This window comes from Dermochelys coriacea, chromosome 2, assembly GCF_009764565.3.
Source record: "Dermochelys coriacea isolate rDerCor1 chromosome 2, rDerCor1.pri.v4, whole genome shotgun sequence".
Lineage (NCBI taxonomy): Eukaryota > Metazoa > Chordata > Testudines > Dermochelyidae > Dermochelys > Dermochelys coriacea.
The window spans coordinates 1880569-1901905 of NC_050069.1; the positions used below are offsets into that span (position 1 = coordinate 1880569).

General features: G+C 49.9%; 2 protein-coding genes and 1 non-coding gene across 3 annotated transcripts; 1 reads left to right on the top strand and 2 right to left on the bottom strand.

Annotated features, from left to right (window-relative positions):
• Positions 1-8777: 8777 nt before the first annotated feature.
• Positions 8778-10687, bottom strand: LOC119851337 (metallothionein-like). Its single transcript, XM_038391030.2, has 3 exons — positions 10453-10687; positions 9696-9761; positions 8778-9020 (listed from the first exon to the last, which is right to left on the bottom strand). Exons 1-3 carry the CDS (start codon positions 10481-10483, stop codon positions 8926-8928), a joined length of 192 nt encoding a protein of 63 aa, XP_038246958.1. The 5' UTR covers positions 10484-10687; the 3' UTR covers positions 8778-8925.
• A 3160-nt stretch (positions 10688-13847) lies between these two features.
• On the bottom strand, positions 13848-14011 carry LOC119852365. The gene has a single exon (XR_005291633.1). It is a non-coding gene; the product is annotated as a U1 spliceosomal RNA (small nuclear RNA).
• Positions 14012-16009: 1998 nt separating this feature from the next.
• On the top strand, positions 16010-17917 carry LOC119852279 (metallothionein-like). The gene is made up of 3 exons (XM_038393445.2): positions 16010-16155; positions 16847-16912; positions 17675-17917. The coding sequence occupies exons 1-3, from the start codon at positions 16125-16127 to the stop codon at positions 17767-17769; spliced, it is 192 nt and encodes a 63-aa protein (XP_038249373.1). The 5' UTR covers positions 16010-16124; the 3' UTR covers positions 17770-17917.
• The last annotated feature ends 3420 nt before the right edge of the window (positions 17918-21337 follow it).

The window sequence follows — 21337 nt, forward strand, 5'->3', positions numbered from 1 at the left end:
GCAATTTAAAGGGCCTGGGGCTCCTAGCAGTGGCTGGAGCCCCAGGCCCTTTAACTTTCCTCCAGAGCCCTGCTGCTGGAGCCCTAGGTTAGCGGCTGCGGGGCTCCGGCAGCTATTTAAGGGGACTCCCCTGCTTCTACCACCCAGAGCCTTTAAATAGCTGCCGGAGCCCCACCGCCGCTACTCCAGGGCTCTGGGGGTATTTAAAGGACCAGGGCAATAGAAGCAGGGGAGCTCTGGGCCCTTTAAATAGCACCCAGAGCCCGGTGCTGCTGCTGCTACCCCGGTGGGGGAGCGGGCAGGGAGAGGAGGAGCGTGAAGGAGGGGGGCACTTACCTTACAGGGTGGGTTGGCTCTGACCCCCCTCAGCCCCACCCCTTCTGGGGACCAGAGCTGGCCCAGAGTACCGGTAAGTCACTCGACTTAATTTCACCCCTGAGTTTGTGTTTCATTGTACGCCAAGGTCTGTGTTTAATTCCCTGGGGGAGAGGGACCGCAGCCCCCCAGGAGCTCCGAACAGTGGGGAGTGATTGGGCAAATTCACCTCCCAAGAGGTACCCCCACCTGGACAGGCTTACATATACTGGTTCACACTGGATTCCCTAGAGACCAACAGACTAACAAAGGGTTCTTGGACAAATAATCTGAATTTAAACCGACTTGGGGCCTTCTTTCTGATCCAGCAAATGGACAGGACCGTCTGACCAAGGGAGGCCCCAATCCTTCCTGAGACGGATTTGAAGGACTTGACCTATTCACGGGGGCTCTTGTTCTGAGCTAACAGCTGTTATGAACTTGTAACCATAAAACCCCCCCACGGTGGGGTTTGAAGCACTGACTCTTACCAGAGCCCTAGTTGAAGTGGGGGGTGATTTCTGGTAAGCTTATTGGCACGCACTTGGGTTCTTTTATTGTTGTAAAGTCTTTTCTCTGTAATGCTTTCACCTGAAGAACAAATGTGCTTGCTTAGAAAGAGCTGTGTGGTAACTTACAACTATAGGCAATTACACTGTGTATCGCCGCTGGAGACAAAGCAGAGAGTAGCCTGGGTTGCTGGGGCATTCACAGTATAGGCAGTGGACTGTGCCTGGGAAAACCCTGATCAGAAGGGAGAGAGACACTCGAGAGGCGAAAGCTGAGGAGACGGAGCCCTTGCTGGACCACGAGTGAGGAATACAGATGTAGTTCGTGACACCTTGCGCCACACAGTACACACAGGGTCCTGACTGTAACCTTTGCACACTAACTCTGAATAACCCCAGGCAGGCAGGGTCTGCCTTACTCCCTGAAGGCCAACGGTCGATATCCCTAATACATGTTTATCCTAACTAGTGGAACCTACACCCATTGTGTTACACTAGCATATTTGGCAATTATGGTGATTTGCTCCTGGAAAAATGGAACTTCCACCTCCAGGAGTTAAGATTCTTTTCCACCCTTTCTCTTCCTAACCTTCCTGTCTCATGTCTGGCATTTAGACTAAGCCCTTCCGACTTCTGATGGCAATTCCCACATAGCGAGTTTTCTCCGTTCGTCTTTCCCATTATGGGTTGGCTCAATACTCTGACTTTGGGAGAAAAGGTCTGATTTTCTGTTAATCTCCTTGAAACTCTTTGGGAGTGATGTAATTAATCCCTGGTACAGTGTGTCTTTTTTCATGTCCTCTGCGTTGTGAATCGCAATCACTGCTTGGGTACCTAAGCAAACACTTGGATTTTTTCTTCCCTCTCTTTTGTCCAAGCAGAACGAAGTGATGTTCATCAGCAAATATGCACTCAGTGAGCACTGCTGTAGACACTCTTACTACCTGACCTTGCTTAAAGCTCCTGTATGTGGCTGTTAAACACCTTTGGGATGATTAGCCATGTTTACCCATGTATCCGATGAAGTGAGCTGTAGCTCACCAAAGCTAATGCTCAAATAAATTTGTTAGTTTCTAAGATGCCACAAGTCGTCCTTTTCTTTTTGCGAATACAAACTAACACGGCTGCTACTCTGTTACCCATCTGGTTATTTAATGATGTCACACTCACCTTGCTGTAACACGCAAGCTCCTCATTCAGCTGCAGAGAGCTTTGTAGACAAGCTGTGATGAAATAGAAACTTTCTGTAATATTTTTATGCTGCCTATGGGTACCTCAGTTTCCTCTGTACTTTGCATTGTTACCCATTGCAGAAGTGTTAAATCTGCTCTTGGGGCATGGCAGGAGAGATGAGGTGTTGGGTCACTGGCCTTGAACGAATGGGTTATTAAAGTGCTGGCTGCAACCAACCAATGTCAATGGAGGGTCCACTAAGACAATGGATGCCCCAAGGACTGAGCAACTGACACCTATCCACAGGAATCTCCGGCAGGCCGAACATGTGAGCTCAGCATGGGTCTGCAGGAGTTCGACAATGGACTCTCACCTGGGACTGACACAGAGAGGCAGGGCCAGAAATGGATTCCATAGCATCTTGGCCGGCTGATTATGCTGGCTCGGCAAGCATGGACTATGTTCCAGTTGCCTAATAAACCTTGCTCTGTTTGGAAAAAGCTGCCAGGTGTCACTGACGATACTTAGAGCCCTTCAGATTTCTGGCTAAATGCTCTATATCCATGGACCATGTTTGCGGATCGATGTGGGTACCAATTTTATATCCATGCAGGGCTCTACCAATACTTGCCGAGGTGCATTGGTCCCTGAAGAGAGTCAAAGTCTCTATCCAGGCGTCTCTCTCACTTGGGCTCACTGGGCAGAGCTCACGGTGTGAAACAGGCGTGTGGGAGCACAGAGGCTTGGTCTCAGAGGCATTGAGACCACATAGCCTACCCTTAAGGAAGAGGGAGGCCCCTTAGGGGCTGGCACACAGAAGGGGTTCCTCTAAAGCATTATTTAAATGCTGGGGCGTAGTACAGATCCTTTGGATGTATGACATAAGGTGAATCATATTTCCAGATACAAGCGTATTATGTGTATCAGTTCTCCTTTTGCTCAGTACAGGTTTTTGCAAAAAGGAATCCTGGGATATATTAATTACAACTTCCAGACAAGGCCACGTGATACAAGTGAACGGGTCCAGCAAAGCTCTGAGATGCATGCTGAACATGTACATTGTAGGTGTGGTCTGCTTGATGGGGGCTCTGGACTAAAGGTCAGGAGAAGCAGGTGCTATTCCTAGCTCTGCCACTTACCTGCTGTACATCCTTGGATAAGTCACTTCACCGCTCTGGGCCTGTTTTCCCTCCCACCCTTTCTCTGTCTTGTCTCTAACCGACAGGGATTGTCTCTTATATGTAGATGTACAGCGCCTAGCGCCACAGGGTCCTGATCCTACTGTAATATGAATGATCAACTCTTAAAATCAATGGGATTTCTCTTGTTCTCAAAGTTAAATGTGCTTTGCTGTTTTTCTGGGTAGGGGTCCATAGCACATGTGAAGCACTTGTTCTCAAATAGTCAAATAGCATCTTACTCTGTAAGCGTTCGAGGACGAGGGTACTACTCCATGAGGGTAAAGATACCACAGTCCAGTCTTTAATTGATCTCAGTGGAATAAAAGCTCATTTACAACAGGGTGAATGTAACTCAGACTCTACGTCCAATCCTGCCGTCTGTGCCCTATGCCCACTCCTACACTCTGCTCCTGGCTAAAACGGCTGATTCATTTCCCTGTAGGAAAACTGTATACCTGTGGATGTGGAGACAGTCTTGGAATGACAGATAGTGAGGAAATGAGAGCCGCTCACCGCCCAATGTTTCTGAATGCAGAGAAAGTCCTGAAGGATGCAAACAGAGCAAACATAAATACCCCGACTGCTGGCATGTAAAAGATTCACTGGTTTGCTCCTAACCTTTATGGCAAAGTATCTTGTTCTCCTCAGCAGGCCCAGTTCTTTTTAGCCGTGGAGACACAGGTTTGGGAAGGCAGTCCGTCTAGGTGACACAGGGTCAGGCTATACATTTCCACAGTCAGTCTCTTGTGCCTGTTCTCCTTTCCCCTCTGGAAGGGGATGCAGCCTCCCTTCCTGGAAAGGTTCAGTGTCTTGCTGAAGGAGCTAGCAAGTATCCGCACTCACACTGCTGTCCCATCCTAACAGGGGAGAATTTAAAAAGGTCTCAAGCCGTTGGAGTCAGCTGAACCTAATTGGTTCTCTAGCAACCCCTTTTCAGCTAAACCTTATTAACCTGTGGTTAACTTTTCTCAATAGATAGGGAGGGGCCTTTTAACCTTCTGGGACTGATTATTACCCCCAGCCCTACTTTGTAGCCGATTGTCCTGGGTTTACCACCACACCTTGTATAGTTATTTTTGCAGTTTCTGAGAATTGGGGTAAATGTGTGACAGGAAATGTGTGGATTTGCTTCTGAGCTAATGGCTGATGGGTTTCAACCAATTGGGTCGGTGGCCAAAGAAGCATCTGCCATTTTGCACCCTTTTGCTCATAGTGCCACAGTGAAGGGGGAGGGCACTTGATTGCACACTAGCACGCCTGGTAGGCATAATTCACCACCAGTGAGGCACCACTGGAAGTTGTAGTGCAAACGGGACGCTGATGTTTTCACCACCCTGCCATGTAACCCTGTTAGAGTATGAGATGACATGATGGTGAAAACCCCGATCCCTGCTGCCACTGGCACTTTCCCATTGTTACCACCATGTAGCATAGAGGGGCCAAAATTGTGTGTGGCCACACTATGCTCCTCCTGGCACCCCCAGCATGCAGGTCCCAGGGTTCAGGCCAGGGTGACACAGGCCCACAGAGTCCTGTGGAGATTCTGGGCTGTTACAGCCCCTAGGCAGGCCTGGTGAGGTGATCCCAAACGTGCCCATTTCCTACCACAGACGCAGCTTCGGCCAGCAAGAAATCAGGGGGGCTGAGAGCCATTGAATGCACTGTAAACCCTGCATATGATTGAAACCACTTCAAGGCAGGAGGTGAGGCAGCCCCCGAGCACCCTTCTTCCCAGCACCTGTGTGAACCCTACAGCTGGCCCTGATCCGTTCGAGCCCCCCAGGCCATCTAGTGCGATGGTCCCGCTGAGAGAAATAAAAGAACCATCACATTAAGGATACGCGTTGCACTCACCGCCCTGGGGGGGTCTGTGCGGGAATCGCACCGTGCTCCGCACTCCGGGCGAGTGGGGCTGGGGGTGGCGCTCACCGCCCGGGGGGGGGGGTCTGTGCGGGAATCGCACTGTGCACCGCACGCTGGGTGGGAGGGACCGGGGGTTGCACTCACCGCCCTGGGGGTGAGATTTCAGGATGGCAGATTGGGGAATTAAGAAATCTAGTGAGAAGGGTGCACTGGGAGAAAGGATAAAAATCTACCACTTTAGAAAACGGCCAGCTAAAGCGTGTGCAGTGCTCAGATGCTCCAGTAATGGGGGCCATAAAAGTACCTAAGTAGAGTTTGAGCCTTGATGCTGCAGCAAAGAAGGCCGATGTCATTTTGGACTCCACATATGGAAGGAGGCTGGAGGGGGTCTGGTTTCTGAGGAAAGACTGGAAATGTGGTTCAATGCATAGAACTGGGTGAAGGGATGGCTAAAGTAGGATGGGTGGGCATGAGGAAATGCTTCTAGTAGCTGAAGGGTGTAAACCCTAAGGAAGGAACGGGATTATTGAGCACAGTACACAGGGAGCACCCAGAGGGCGATAGGAGGAAATGAAGAAGAGGAACGTTGGGGCTGAATATTAGTCAGTGGGAACTGGGGATGCTCAGTGCCCTGGAAAATTAGCCTGAGGTGTTGCACGATTGGTGCCCCAAAATGGCTAAACCCACTATCCGGGTACTATTTGACCTGTCAGTTGTGGCTTTTCCTTCATTATCCCACGCAACCACGAGTAGGGTGACCACCTTTGAAATGCAAAACTCCAGCAGTTCTGCCACCTCCACAAAATAAGCCCCATGCAACCCCCACCACATGGCAACTCCGCAATCTCCCTCCCCCTTCAACAGCCACTTAATGTATCTACAGAGCTAACACATATCGATAAGATTGATGACATCATTTTCTTAAACTGCAGAAGTGGGAGCACTGCAGCATCTTTAGCTGGACACAGAAACTTTTAACATCAATCCCTTTCCTTCCTTGGGGTTGACACCCTTCAGCTACTAGCAGCATTTCCTCATGCCCACCCACCCCACTTTAGCCATCCCTTTGCCCAGTTCTATGTATTGAATCACATTTCCAGTCTTTCCTCAGAAACCAGACCCCCTCCAGCCTCCTGATTAATTTTGTTTCTCTTCTCAGAGCTCCCTCCAATTCTTTACTATCTTTCCAGTAGCGAGGGGCTCTGGCCTGAACACAATATTCCACATGGTGTGAGGTAGGGAGCTACCTTCTCCCTGTCTGGTGACACGCAGCCCAGTATTGCATTCGTGCCTTACGGTACTGCCAGCTCATATCTAGCATAGTCACCCGGAGGGAGCACCTGGGAGGTTATAATCTTGAAAGAGCCCGAGGGCTGATAATGTTACCTAGAAGCTAGCCTTTGAGAGGAAGGATGGTGCAATGGTTAAGGGTGCCACTTGGGAGATCTAGGTCTAGTTTTCTGCTCTGCCACAGATTTCCTTAGGCTTGGTCTGAACTACAGTTAGGTGGACGTAAGGCATCTTGTGTCAACCTAACTCTATCAGTGTCAACACTGCAGCGTTGTTCCCGCTGACGTCCGTTGCCCACTACACTGACCTAAGAACGCCCCCTCCACGAGAGGTGTAGTGCTTAGGTCGATGTCATTAGGTTGATGCAATGTGTGTGTAGACACTGCCTTACTTACATCGCCTGTTGGCTGTCAGCGGGAGCCCGACCACCCCAGGGCTGACAGCCTGACCCACACATGCCTGGGCCAGGGGCTCCAGTGTCCCACAATACCCCACACAGTTAATGTTGGTGGAAGTGCTCCTGGGGAGGACATGTACCACCGACAGGGGGTCATAGTGTGGACGTGAACCATCACAGTAATTACTGTGGTGGCTGTACATTGACCTAACTTAGGTTGACTGAATTTTTTTACTGGAGACAAGGCCTTAGTCACTTTGTCTCTCTGGGCCTCAGTTTCCCATCTATACGGTGGGGATAATAGCGCAGCCCTGCCCTGACAGGGATGTTGTGAAGATAAACAGACTAGCAATGTCAGAGTTGAGTGTTAGACCTCACTTTCCTTGGCCAGCCAGGCTATGGAATTGCTGAGCAGCAACAATTAGGAGATGGACTCGGGCCAGGTGCAATGGGAAGACGTCTTCAATTCGAACAGTTTAGAAGGGAGCATGCAAGCAACAATCAACAATGCGGCTTCCCCAGAGACACCTAGCACCCCAGAGGGGGAAAGAGGCCCCAGCCTCCTTCCATATGTGGAGTCCAAAATGACATAGGCCTTCTTTGCTGCAGCATCAAGGCTCAAATTCTACTTAGATACTTTATGGCCCCCATTACTGGAGCATCTGAGCACTGCACACGCTTTAGATGGCCATTTTCTAAAGTGGTAGATTTTTATCCTTTCTCCCAGTGCACCCTCCTCACTAGATTTCTTAATACCCCAGTCTGCCATCCTGAAATCTCATATCCTTGGGCTGCCCTGCTCCCTCCTCCAATTCCTTGCAGTTGCACATGGTCACTCTTTCTCAGCTAGCTCCCCTCTCCTTCTCATAGTCATTTCTCCCACGTCGGTAAAAATCCAGCCCGGGGAATGGCTTTTCCTCTGGCTACAGTAACTACTTGCTGGGTCATTTTACTTTAGAAGTCCCACTGCTGACAAACGGGTACGCGTGCAACCTCCAAGGTGGCTGCAAGCCCCAGACAAGCGACCAGGAAGCCTACAAGCCCTCCTATGATGATCTAGGAACAATTAAGCCACTGTTCCTTCCAACACAGTTAGAGACGTACAATTTCTAAAGAGGCCCAGGTTTTTAATTTCTGAGACTGGAGCTAAGTCAGCTATTTTCCCTTAACCTTTGTATGTCCATGTCTACCCTTGTGGCTGGTTGCATTTGTATTGTTGCATTCTGGGCCGCTTGCCCATGGGGCCTCATGTGAATAGAGTGCCTACAGGACATACATACAGAGCAACACCTACAGCAACCACGTCTGGGACAGCCTGGCCGAGTGCAGCGAGCTGAAAGCCAGACCAGTTACGCCTGCAGAGTTGGGGAGCCTATCGTGATTGTAAAGCATTGGGGCCTGGTTACAGGAAAACAGCCATGTTTCCAGCCTGGGGGGATAGGGTAAGCTGCTGCAGCTACTAACCCTGATACGTAGACACAAAAGATGTTCTGAGCCAGCCCTGTCACTAGCTGGTTATCAATGCATTTGGAAGTGGCAGTATAGACAGGCCCCACGTTGACGCAATATATGTGTTAAGAAATCAGGATGAAGGTATGTTACGGCAGTTTGGACTTCACTCCTCCCATCCTGAAAGTCTCTGCATTGGACTCTCCCTGAATTTGGCACAATGAATTGAGGGTCAGCAGCTTGCAGACCTAGGCCCTGTGTTCTAGACACAGCGATTCCTAGGCTGCTTCCCCTTCCTACCAAGACGCAAAAACAACTCTGAGCCACCACTGAAGAAATATTGTGTTTGAAAACGTCTCCTTTTGCCTGAAGCTCTGCTGGCAAAAGCAAAGCCAAATCACTGCTGCAGCTCATGCATGAAGCTTTAGTCTCCGGGCTCTTGTTAATGCTCCCATGAGATGTGCTGCTAACACCCTGTGCAAGAACTAAACTCTGAACAGGGGTTTAGTCTTGCAAGCTGGAAATCACCAAATTGAATGAACATGCTGAGTAAATCGGGCATTACATTTCTCCAGTCATGGCCTTTATTTTCATTTAACCTCAAATCGACATTTCTGTGAAAGGTACAAAATAGTCATTGCTACACTACAAACAAAATTAGTTTTGCCTTTCATACAGAATATTTACAGGAGAACAGAAAATAGCCATTTTAGGAACAGCAGCTACATTTCCCGGATGCTAGACCTTTGCAGACACAACCCTTGGCACAATTATTGCATCCAGCTGGGCAACAGGAGCAACAACCTGAAAAGATAAAAATCAAGACAAGATTATTGGAGATGCCAGACAAAAAAAACAACAACAACCACCCTCCCCTGTAAGAATTTAAGTAAGTTCAACATGGATGAGACAAGGAACGAAAGCATGCTGTGAACTATACTTTATAAAATAGGTCAGAATCCTTTATCTGACCCAACAGTTTTGTTAAGAACACTCTACGTACAAAAAACAAAATGCAAACAAATGGTTGCGGTGGAAAGAACAGAAGTTTTTACAAATTATACTTATGGAAAGGACACTGATTCCACCTTTCAGGCCTACACTTGGAAAGCAAGTATACAGTTTAAGAACAGAAGCCCTGCTTCAGCAAAGCACCTGCTCATTTTAAAGCATATGCTTAAATCCATCGCCAGTCAGCAAAGCACTTGCAGCCTGCTCCCAACTTCCCACCGAAATGAAAGGCAAGACTCACCTTCCCTTTGATGGGCTTTGCAGCAGGCCCAGAAAGCAGAGCCCCAACTCCCACAGACAAAAGTTGAGCCCACGCTTAATTGTTATGCTACATCTGGGCCAGAAATTCTAGCTTCTATATTCCAGTCTCCATACTGCTGCCATGGAAGCCAGTGACCAAACCCTCATTCGTCTCAGTCTCAGCAAGGCGGGCAACAAACATTTTTAAAAGGGGGGGCAAATACTCACTCTTTTTGCAAGAGGTACACTTGCAATTTTTGCATTTGCAGGAATCAGCACAGGTACAGGAGCGACCTGGTGGAGAAAGAAAGGGGAAATGAGCATCACAGCTGGACTAAAAACAGGAGAACTATCACCAGGCAAGGGCTCAATTTTATCACCAGCATGAAAAAACCCAACAAGGGGGAAAGTCAATAGACAGACCATGGGCCCAAACCCCCAGGCGTTTTTTTAACCAGACCACAAAGGCTTTGTATTAACTTGTCCTGCTTATTCTAGTCTTTTATCTTGAGTCTGGACCTTGACAAGAAATAAGGGATTACCCCCCTCAGCGCCAGGCTTCATCGCAGTCACTTGCTTCCCACTGCTCTGCTGGGCAGAAGTTACCTCTAGGTTAGCCCTGGCTTTGAATTGGTCCCTTACCTGGATCTTAGAAAAGTCACTGCAGAAGCTTTTCCCCACGCCATGAAAATAGATTGGAAAGGGGCCTAAAAATGGGCTTCCCCCCGCTGGAGAAGCCAGGCCAGGGCGCCAAGGTAGAAGCGAGGGACATGGGAGCCGGGGAGGTGGGTTCGCAGGCTCCAGTGGCAGAGATTTCACAGCAGCCCCAGGCAGAGGCCGGAGCCGCTCCCGGGGGCGGGATCTTTCCCCTGCCCCGGCGCGGAGGGCGGCTGTCTCCCAGCGAGGGGGCAGCCGAGCCCCATAAGGCCCCCGCAGCAGCTTGGAGCAGGGTCTGTGCGTCCCGCAGCGGGGAGGAGTCACTCACCGGCAACACAAAGACAGTCCTGGGGATCCATCGCTCCCCGGGGGCTGCGGTGGCTGCTCGGTCCAGCGGAGCGGAGCGGAGCGGAGGCGCGGCGAGGGTGGGAGCGGAGCTGCCCGACGCCTCCTATTTATCCCGGCGGAGGCGTGGGAGCGAGCGCAACCCCCGCCCCCGCCCCCGCCCCCGCCCGCCGTGCACACGGGCCCCGAAGCAGCGAACAGAGCTGGGGGCTGCTGGCGGCTCCTATCGCCGCACGAGCCGCGTTGCGGGATTGCACGACGCTCGGGGGTGCCCCCGCCCCGAGCCGCGCGCCGCGTGCAAAGCCGGCCGTGCCGAGTGCCTTGCACAACGCTCGGGGGTGCCCCCGCCCAGAGCTGCGTGCAAAGGCCTCCGGAGTGCATTGCGCGGGGCTCGCCCCGCAGACACCAGGGCGCCGTGTGCAAACTGCAAACATCCCTCCCCCCGTCCCCCCGCACACGCGCTGCATTACACGGTGCGATTCCCGCACAGACCCCCCCCCCCAGGGCGGTGAGCGCAACCCCCGGCCCCACTCGCCCGGAGTGCGGTGCACGGTGCGATTCCCGCACAGACACTCCCCCCCCCAGGGCGTTGAGCGCAACCCCCGGCCCCACCCGCCCGGAGTGCGGAGCACGGTGCGATTCCCGCATAGATCCACCCCAGAGCGCTGAATGCAACCCCCGGCCCCCTCCACCCCAGGGCGGTGAGTGCAACTTGTATCCTTAATGTGATGGTTCTTTTATTTCCCTCGGCGGGACCATGGCACTAGAGGGCCTGGGGGGCACGCACGGATCAGGGCCAGCTCTAGGGTTCACACAGGTGCTGGGGGCCTGCCTCACCCCGTGCCTTGAAGTGGTTTCAATCATATGCAGGGTTTACTGTGCATTCAATGACTCTCAGCCCCCCTGATTTCCTCCTGACCGAAGCTGTGTGTGCGGTAGGAAATGGGCCCGTTTGGGATCACCTCACCCGGCCTGCCTAGGGGCTGTAACAGCCCAGAATCTCCACAGGACTCTGTGGGCCTGTGTCACCCTGGCTTGAACTCTGCGCCCTGCATGCTGGGGGTGCCAGGAGGAGCATAGTGTGGCCACGCACAATTTTGGCCCCTGTATGCCACATGGTGGTAACAATGGGAAAGTGCCAGTGGCAGCAGGGATCAGGGTTTTCACCATCAAGTGATCTCACGCTGCAACAGGGTTACATGGCAGGATGGTGAAAACACCAGGGTCCCGTTTGCACTACAACTTCCGGTGGTGCCTCACTGGTGGTGAATTATGCCTACCAGGCGTGATAGTGTGCAATCAAGTGCCCTCCCCCTTCACTGTGGCACTATGAGCAAAAGGGTGCAGAATGGCAGATGCTTCTTTGGCCACCGACCCAATTGGTTGAAACCCATCAGCCATTAGCTCAGAAGCAAATCCACACATTTCCTGTCACACATTTACGCCAGTTCTCAGAAACTGCAAAAATAACTATACAAGGTGTGGTGGTAAACCCAGGACAATCAGCTACAAAGTGGGGCATTTCTAGCCAGAAATCTGCAGGGCTCTAAGGATGGGCAGTTCACCCGGCAGCTTTTTCAAAACAGAGCAAGGTTTATTAGGCAACTGGAACATAGTCCATGCTCACCAAGCCAGCATAATCAGCCGGCCAAGATGCTATGGAATCCATTTCTGGCCCTGCCTCTCTGTGTCAGTCCCAGGTGAGAGTCCATTGTCGAACTCCTGCAGACCCATGCTGAGCTCACATGTTCGGCCTGCCGGAGATTCCTGTGGATAGGTGTCAGTTGCTCATTCCTTGGGGCATCCATTGTCTTTGTGGACCCTCCATTGGCATGGGTTGGTTGCAGCCAGCCCTTCAATAACCCATTCGTTCAAGGCCAGTGACCCAACACCTCATCTCTCCTGCCATGCCCCAAGAGCAGATTTAACACTTCTGCAATGGGTAACGATGCAAAGTACAGAGGGAAACTGAGGCACCCATGAAGCATAAAAATATTACAGAGAGTTTCTATTTCATCACAGCTTGTGTACAAAGCTCTCTGCAGCTGAATGAGGAGCTTGCGTGTTACAGCAAGGTGAGTGTGACATCATTAAATAACCACATGGGTAATCATCCCAAAGGTGTTTAACAGCCACATACAGGAACTTTAAGCAAGGTCAGGTAGTAAGAGTGTCTACAGCAGTGCTCACTGAGTGCATATTTGCTGATGAACATCACTTCATTCTGCTTGGACAGAAGAGAGGGAAAAAAAAATCCAAGTTTTTGCTTAGGTACCCAAGCAGTGATTGCGATTCACAACACAGAGGACATGAAAAAAGACACATTGTACCAGGGATTAATTACATCACTCCCAAAGAGTTTCAAGGAGATTAACAGGAAATCAGACCTTTTCTCCCAAAGTCAGAGTATTGAGCCACCCCAAAATGGGAAAGACTAACGGAGAAAACTCGCTATGTGGGAATTGCCATCAGAAGTCGAAAGGGCTTAGCCTAAATGCCAGACATCAGACAAGAAGGGAACGAAGAGAAAGGGTGAAAAAGAATCTTAAGTCACCATAACTGCCAAAATGCATCCGATGAAGTGAGCTGTAGCTCACTAAAGCTTATGCTCTAATAAATTTCTTAGTCTCTAAGGTGCCACAAGTCCTCCTTTTCTTTTTGCAAATACAGACTAACAGGGCTGCTCCTCTGAAACCTGTAAATAGGCTAGTGTAACACAATGGGTGTAGGTTCCACTAGTTAGGATAAACATGTATTAGGGATATCGACCGTTGGGCTTCAGGGAGTAAGGCAGACACTGCCTGCGTGGGGTTATTCAGAGTTAGTGTTTAATGGTTAAAAGAAAAGGAGTACTTGTGGCACCTTATAGACTGACAAATTTATTTAAGCATAAGCTTTCATGAGCTACAGCTCACTTCACCGGATATAGCTCACGAAAGCTTATGCTCAAATAAATTTGTTAGTCTCTAAGATGCCACAAGTCCTCCTTTTCTGTTTGCAAATACAGACTAACACGGCTGCTACTCTGAAACCTGTTCAATGGTTACAGTATATTCCTCACTCGTGGTCCAGCAAGGGCACCGTCTCCTCAGCTTTCGCCTCTCGAGTGTCTCTCTCCCTTCTGATCAGGGTTTTTCCAGGCACAGTCCACTGCCTATACTGTGAATGCCCCAGCAACCCAGGCTACTCTCTGCTTTGTCTCCAGAGGCGATACACAGTGTAATTGCCTATAGTTATAAGTTACCACACAGCTCTTTCTAAGCAAGCACATTTGTTCTTAAGGTGAAAGCATTAATCTGTGGGACAAAGCTGTGGGTAAAACCTAGCGCGCTCTGAACAATCCTCCCCGAGCTTTTCTCTCTGCCTTTGACCGCGTGTCAGGGGGGAGCGTGAATGCAGTCCCCCACTACCACAAATGGTGCAGTTGAGTTTCCCGCATTTGGGGAAATCGCAGGGGTCAGCACACCCTCAGTGCAATGGATGAGCCTCATCCTGGGAAAACCACTTTCGTGATCGTGGTATCTCCCCTGCCAGGTAAGTATGAGTTCCCACTGCCCAGCCACCACCTGCCCTCACTCGCCCCGCACTCTCAACCCACCTCTGCGGGGGTCACTCGTGTATCAAACCCATTTCTGGGGCGTGTTACTGGTGTATCGCACCCACCTCTGGGGGGTCACTCGCATATTGCACCCACCTCAGTGGGGGTCACTGGTATATCGCATCATCCTCTAGGGGAGTTACTCTTGTATCGCACCCACCTGGGGAGGTTCACTCGCGTATCGCACTCACCTCGAGGGGGTTCAGTCGTGTATCGTACCACCTCTGGGGGGGGTCACTCATGTATCACACCTACCTCGGGGGGGGTCACTAGTGTATCTCACCATCCTCTGGGGGAGTTACTCACGTATTGCACCCACCTCGGGGAGGTCACTCTGTTACACAGACAAAACTGCACAGGATCATTTCAGGGGACAAGAAAAGCTGTCACGTTTATTATAACACAATTTGATTTATGACCAATAACTAATATCTAATACCTATGTCTGTATACACACACACACACCCCCGCCCCAGATGTTCTGCAGTGCTGTATAATTACCTGTCCTGAATGTAGCTTGAGTTCGTGGTTTGGGTTCGTAGCTTGTGGTGGCCAACTGGCCAGGAAAGCCGGGCACAAGGAAGAGCTGGGTCTCTGTTGGGCACAGATGTCCTTCCACGTTGGCAGCACAAAGTTACAATGTTGAAGCAGTGCAAGTTTCAGTCATTTAAACAGCAATTGGATTGAAAGTGAAACTCAATTAGCCAGTTATTGGGGTACCTGGTTTTATGAATGAATGTAGTTTTATTCATAAACTTTACTTATGAAGTTATATTAATAAAGTGAACAATTAAAAACAATTTCATTGATCAGTTCTACAACTCGAGTGTGGCACCCTACTTAGGGGGGTCACTCGCGTGTCGCTCCCACCTGTGGGGTTCACTCGTGTGTCGCACCCACCTCTGGGGGGGTCACTCTTGCCTCTGGGGTGGGGGAAGCGAAACGCAGCGTCTCCCGCAACCCCGGTAGAGGCGGGGCCATGATACCGGCTGTTCTTGGGTCTCTCCGGGAGCCTGGACCCTGGCACTTTCCCATTGTTACCACCATGTGGCATACAGGGGCCAAAATTGTGCGTGGCCACACTATTCTCCTCCTGGCACCCCCAGCATGCAGGGCGCAGGGTTCAGGCCAGCGTGACACAGGCCCATATAGTCTTGACACAGGCCCACATAGTCCTGTTACTCCCGTAGGCAGGCCGGGTGAGGTGATCCCAAACGGGCCCGTTTCCTACCGCAGACACAGCTTCGGCCAGCACGAAATCAGGGGGGCTGAGAGTCATTGAATGCACTGTAAACCCCGCATATGATTGAAACCACTTCAAGGCAGGGGGTGAGGCAGGCCCCCAGCACCTGTGTGAACCCTAGAGCTGGCCCTGATCCGTGCGTGCCCCCCAGGCCCTCAAGTGCCATGGTCCCGCCGAGGGAAATAAAAGAACCATCACATTAAGGATACAAGTTGCACTCACCGCCCTGGGGAGGAGGGGGCCGGGGGTTGCATTCAGCGCTCTGGGGTGGATCTATGCAGGAATCGCACCGTGCACCGCACTGCGGGCGAGTGGGGCCGGGGGTTGCGCTCACCGCTCTGGGGGGGGGTCTGTGCGGGAATCGCACCGTGTAATGCAGCGCGTGTGCGGGGGGACGGGGGGAGGGATGTTTGCAGTTTGCACACGGCGCCCTGGTGTCTGCGGGGCGAGCCCCGCGCAATGCACTCCGGAGGCCTTTGCACGCAGCTCTGGGCGGGGGCACCCCCGAGCGTTGTGCAAGGCACTCGGCACGGCCGGCTTTGCACGCGGCGCGCGGCTCGGGGCGGGGGCACCCCCGAGCGTCGTGCAATCCCGCAACGCGGCTCGTGCGGCGATAGGAGCCGCCAGCAGCCCCCAGCTCTGTTCGCTGCTTCGGGGCCCGTGTGCACGGCGGGCGGGGGCGGGGGTTGCGCTCGCTCCCACGCCTCCGCCGGGATAAATAGGAGGCGTCGGGCAGCTCCGCTCCCACCCTCGCCGCGCCTCCGCTCCGCTCCGCTCCGCTGGACCGAGCAGCCACCGCAGCCCCCGGGGAGCGATGGATCCCCAGGACTGTCTTTGTGTTGCCGGTGAGTGACTCCTCCCCGCTGCGGGACGCACAGACCCTGCTCCAAGCTGCTGCGGGGGCCTTATGGGGCTCGGCTGCCCCCTCGCTGGGAGACAGCCGCCCTCCGCGCCGGGGCAGGGGAAAGATCCCGCCCCCGGGAGCGGCTCCGGCCTCTGCCTGGGGCTGCTGTGAAATCTCTGCCACTGGAGCCTGCGAACCCACCTCCCCGGCTCCCATGTCCCTCGCTTCTACCTTGGCGCCCTGGCCTGGCTTCTCCAGCGGGGGGAAGCCCATTTTTAGGCCCCTTTCCAATCTATTTTCATGGCGTGGGGAAAAGCTTCTGCAGTGACTTTTCTAAGATCCAGGTAAGGGACCAATTCAAAGCCAGGGCTAACCTAGAGGTAACTTCTGCCCAGCAGAGCAGTGGGAAGCAAGTGACTGCGATGAAACCTGGCGCTGAGGGGGGTAATCCCTTATTTCTTGTCAAGGTCCAGACTCAAGATAAAAGACTAGAATAAGCAGGACAAGTTAATACAAAGCCTTTGTGGTTTGGTTAAAAAAACGCCTGGAGGTTTGGGCCCATGGTCTGTCTATTGACTTTCCCCCTTGTTGGGTTATTTCATGCTGGTGATAAAATTGTGCCCTTGCCTGGTGATCGTCCTCCTGTTTTTAGTCCAGCTGTGATGCTCATTTCCCCTTTCTTTCTCCACCAGGTCGCTCCTGTACCTGTGCTGATTCCTGCAAATGCAAAAATTGCAAGTGCACCTCTTGCAAAAAGAGTGAGTATTTTCCCCCCCTTTTAAAAATGTTTGTTGCCCGCCTTGCTGAGACTGAGACGAATGAGGGTTTGGTCACTGGCTTCCATGGCAGCAGTATGGAGACTGGAATATAGAAGCTAGAATTTCTGGCCCAGATGTAGCATAACAATTAAGCGTGGGCTCAACTTTTGTCTGTGGGAGTTGGGGCTCTGCTTTCTGGGCCTGCTGCAAAGCCCATCAAAGGGAAGGTGAGTCTTGCCTTTCATTTCGGTGGGAAGTTGGGAGCAGGCTGCAAGTGCTTTGCTGACTGGGGATAGATTTAAGCATATGCTTTGAAATGAGCAGGTGCTTTGTTGAAGCAGGGCTTCTGTTCTTAAACTGTATACTTGCTTTCCAAGTGTGGGCCTGAAAGGTGGAATCAGTGTCCTTTCCATAAGTATAATTTGTAAAAACTTCTGTTCTTTCCACTGCCAACCAGTTTCTTTTTTTGTACGTAGAGTGTTCATAAGAAAGCCGTTGGGTCAGATAAAGGATTTGACCTATATTAAGGTGGGAATGACTCAGGATTGTCCAGTCTTGACTTGTATGTGGCCTTTGTGAGGAATATGTATTAACAGTACAACTGAGATGTTTTTACTATTTTATAAAGTATAGTTCACAGCATGCTTTTGCTCCTTGTCTCATGCACGTTGATCTTCCTTAAATTCTTACAGGGGAGGGTGGTTGTTGTTGGTTTTTTGTCTGGCATCTCCAATAATCTTGTCTTGATTTTTATCTTTTCAGGTTGTTGCTCCTGTTGCCCAGCTGGATGCAATAATTGTGCCAAGGGCTGTGTCTGCAAAGGTCTAGCATTGAGGAAATGCAGCTGCTGTTCCTAAAATGGCTATTTTCTGTTCTCCTGTAAATATTCTGTATGAAAGGCAAAACTAATTTTGTTTGTAGTGTAGCAATGACTATTTTGTACCTTTCACAGAAATGTCGATTTGAGGTTAAATGAAAATAAAGGCCATGACTGGAGAAATGTAATGCCCGATTTACTCAGCATGTTCATTCAATTTGGTGATTTCCAGCTTGCAAGACTAAACCCCTGTTCAGAGTTTAGTTCTTGCACAGGGTGTTAGCAGCACATCTCATGGGAGTATTAACAAGAGCCCAGAGACTAAAGCTTCACGCATCAGCTGCAGCAGTGGCTTGGCTTTGCTTTTGCCAGCAGAGCTTCAGGCAAAAGGAGATGTTTTCAAGCACAATATATCTTTAGTGGTGGCTCAGAGTTGTTTTTGCGTCTTGGTAGGAAAGGTAAGCAGCCTAGGAATCGCTGTGTCTAGAACACAGGGCCTAGGTCCGCAAGCTGCTGACCCTCAATTCATTGTGCCAAATTCAGAGGGGAGTCCAATGCAGAGACTTTCGGGATGGGAGGAGTCAAGTCTAAACTGCCGTAACATAGCTTCATCCTGATTTCTTAACACATGTATTGCATCACTGTGGGGCCTGTCTACTGTCACTGTTAGCAAGCTGGCTTGCAGCACAACTGAGACAGTTGCTGGTAAAAGCATTTTATTTCTGATTATACAGTCATATATATACAATAGTTGTTTATCCTTTTTACAATTCATTATCCAATGTCCTTATCTTAGTGTTTCATTATTCTGCTGTGCTGGAAACTAGAAGTCGCTTCTCATGTTATTAGCTTTGTAGTGTAGCCGAATTCCCAACGTTTATAATCTTGTTTACTTCATTACTCATGACCCGTGGGGTAGCTTTATGCTCTGCCAAATTCTGATATCTTCCATTGACAAATTCTTCCTTAGAACATTTGATAGTCTCCATCTCCCACACCTCCCCCTTTTTGTTTTTTTTTAAAGGCAGCAGAAACCATGCGAGATATAGCCCAACGCATACATTGGATTATACAAGGACCACATAAGCAAAAATACAAATACCAAATCCCATTATTATTATAATATGCAACAATGAAGTTACACAGCCGGGCCATCCAAATTTAGACAACCTTTGTTGTCTAACAACCTTAACCTTTGTTAATTTATGAAGATTTTGTTCTAACCATGCTAGTAATTCATGGATGGAATGAGAATGGTCAGACAAATTTAAAACAGCACATACCTTCAAAATCCTCACATCCATGCCCATGGGCTAACAACAAAAAATCAATTGCAGCACGATTTTGTAATACCGCATGACGAATACTATCTACATCCATTAATAAAGCAGTTAATATTTCTGAGGTTAGATTAAATTGCTTAATACTCCAACAAGCCAATTTCTCTAAATCAACTAAACTCTTTACACTAGCGACACCGGGGCAAGAAATGCCGCAAATATTTTTGAAGGAGTATCCCAAAAGGTTATTGTATCCTTACAATCAGGGGTAAAGTCCTCCAATGCTCGCCTAGTGCGATGGCTTTGGTGTTTAATCATATTACGGTTAGGCGCATACAGTGTCAAGCGGCCTAAATAACATGGCCCTCCCATGGGAAAACTAGGGATACCCTGCCATGCGCGGTTTCCGCAAATAAGAAAGGTCCCGGGTGGTAATGCCTTTGCTGATCCATTATTCCATATACCCTTTTGTGGCAATTGTAAGCCTAGGTTGGCCCCTCCTTGCTGACAATAATTTCCCGCCACAAAGGAGGCAATTGGCGTAATATTTTGCATATTAGAAAACATAGAAGCATTCATTTTCCACCCATATTGAGAATACAATACATGAAATTGTCCACCTAATTCACTGCACCCCATTGAATGATTATGAGTATCGTTTATTGTTGCGGGTAAGGATCCTAATAATGTGAGTTCTTGGGGTGGGTTAAGTGGTGATTGATTTAATAAATTTATTAGCGTTCCTTGCAATAAACTCCAAGCAACCCCCGGGCACTGTTGCCCTGGTGTCCCATTATATAATCGATAGCAAGTATTATTAATATTAGTATCATTAAAATCACTTGAGCGAAGGACACTATCATTGCTAACATACCCTCGATATCCATTTAAATCTATACTCGGATAACCTATAAGGCACGTACTAAAAGGGTCCGCGGGTGTTGCCATAGATAAACAAAATGAAGATTGCCCTGTCTGATTCGCCCAGGTGACCCATACGTTCTGACGGGGATCAATGCGTGTAAGCAGAGAAGAGGCTAGCCATAGCAGACATAGGATTATCCATAGAAGCAGTAGTTTCATCCTTCGTTGATTCTGTAATACACGGCCGGACCCACTTTGCGGGTATCCACCGAGGACCTGCGTCAAGGGAGACACAAGCATAACCCCGACCCCAGGTTAATAACGGTACCGGCCCTTTCCACTGTTGAGAGGCATAATCAAACCACTTTACCTTTGGTTTTTCCTGCTCCTTTTCCATCCCTGTACCCCCTAAATGCTTTTGTATTGGAACATTATTACTGTTATCAACAGCGTTAATAGGTTGGAGCCAGTTCAATACATATATAAGCCTTCGCTAGTCGCCCAGCGGGAGTCTGCAGTATAGCATCCTCCCCACATCGTGATTGCTTATCTAACATTCCTTTTAAAGTAGCATGAGTGCGCTCAACAATGGCCTGGCCTGTAGAGTTCCCCGGCACCCCTGTTTTATGGTTTACTCCCCACAATTGCAAAAAGGCTTGCATACGCCTAGCGATATACCCAGCTCCATTGTCTGTTTTTATTGTTTTTGGCACACCTAGTGCTGCAAAACATGCCTGCCAATGTTTGATTACATCCTTACTACTGGTGGAAGCATGGGGCGTGGCCCATATAGCCCCAGAGAACGTATCTATAGATACATGAACATATTTCTGTTTTCCAAACGGATTATATTGAGTAACATCTGATTGCCATAATATTAATGCTTCTAAGCCTCGGGGATTGACCCCAATAGGAAAAGCAGGGGCTAGTTTATTACATTCTGAGCATGAGGCCACAATACTCCGGGTCTGAGACATGGGTAGGGAAAATTGTCGAATAAGAGCTCTTGCCGACTGATGGAAGAACTCATGAGATAGACGGGCTTGCTCAAATTGATTCGGTACCACCACGGATCCTACTAGAGTGTCTGCTTGCTCATTCCCTATACTTAAGTATCCCGGTAGGCCCGTGTGGCTTCTTAAATGCCCCACAAAATATCTGTCCCTTCTCCCATCAAGTCGATGCCAAAGACGCAAAAGTATTTGTTGTAATCTAGGGTTGTGAATTCTTCCAAGCATCGCTCTCTCCAACTTATTCACCAAGCCCACAGCATACTTGGAATCACTTATAACATTGAGTGGTTCTTTGCTCCAATTTTCAAAGGCCATAAGTATGGCCAAAAGTTCTAGTATCTGCACTGATCCTTCACTAATAATCTTTTTATGGGCCCAAACACAACCATCCCACCATACCATCCCCGCGGTTCCCGTTCGTCCCGCCGCATCAGTGAACACCGTTATTCCT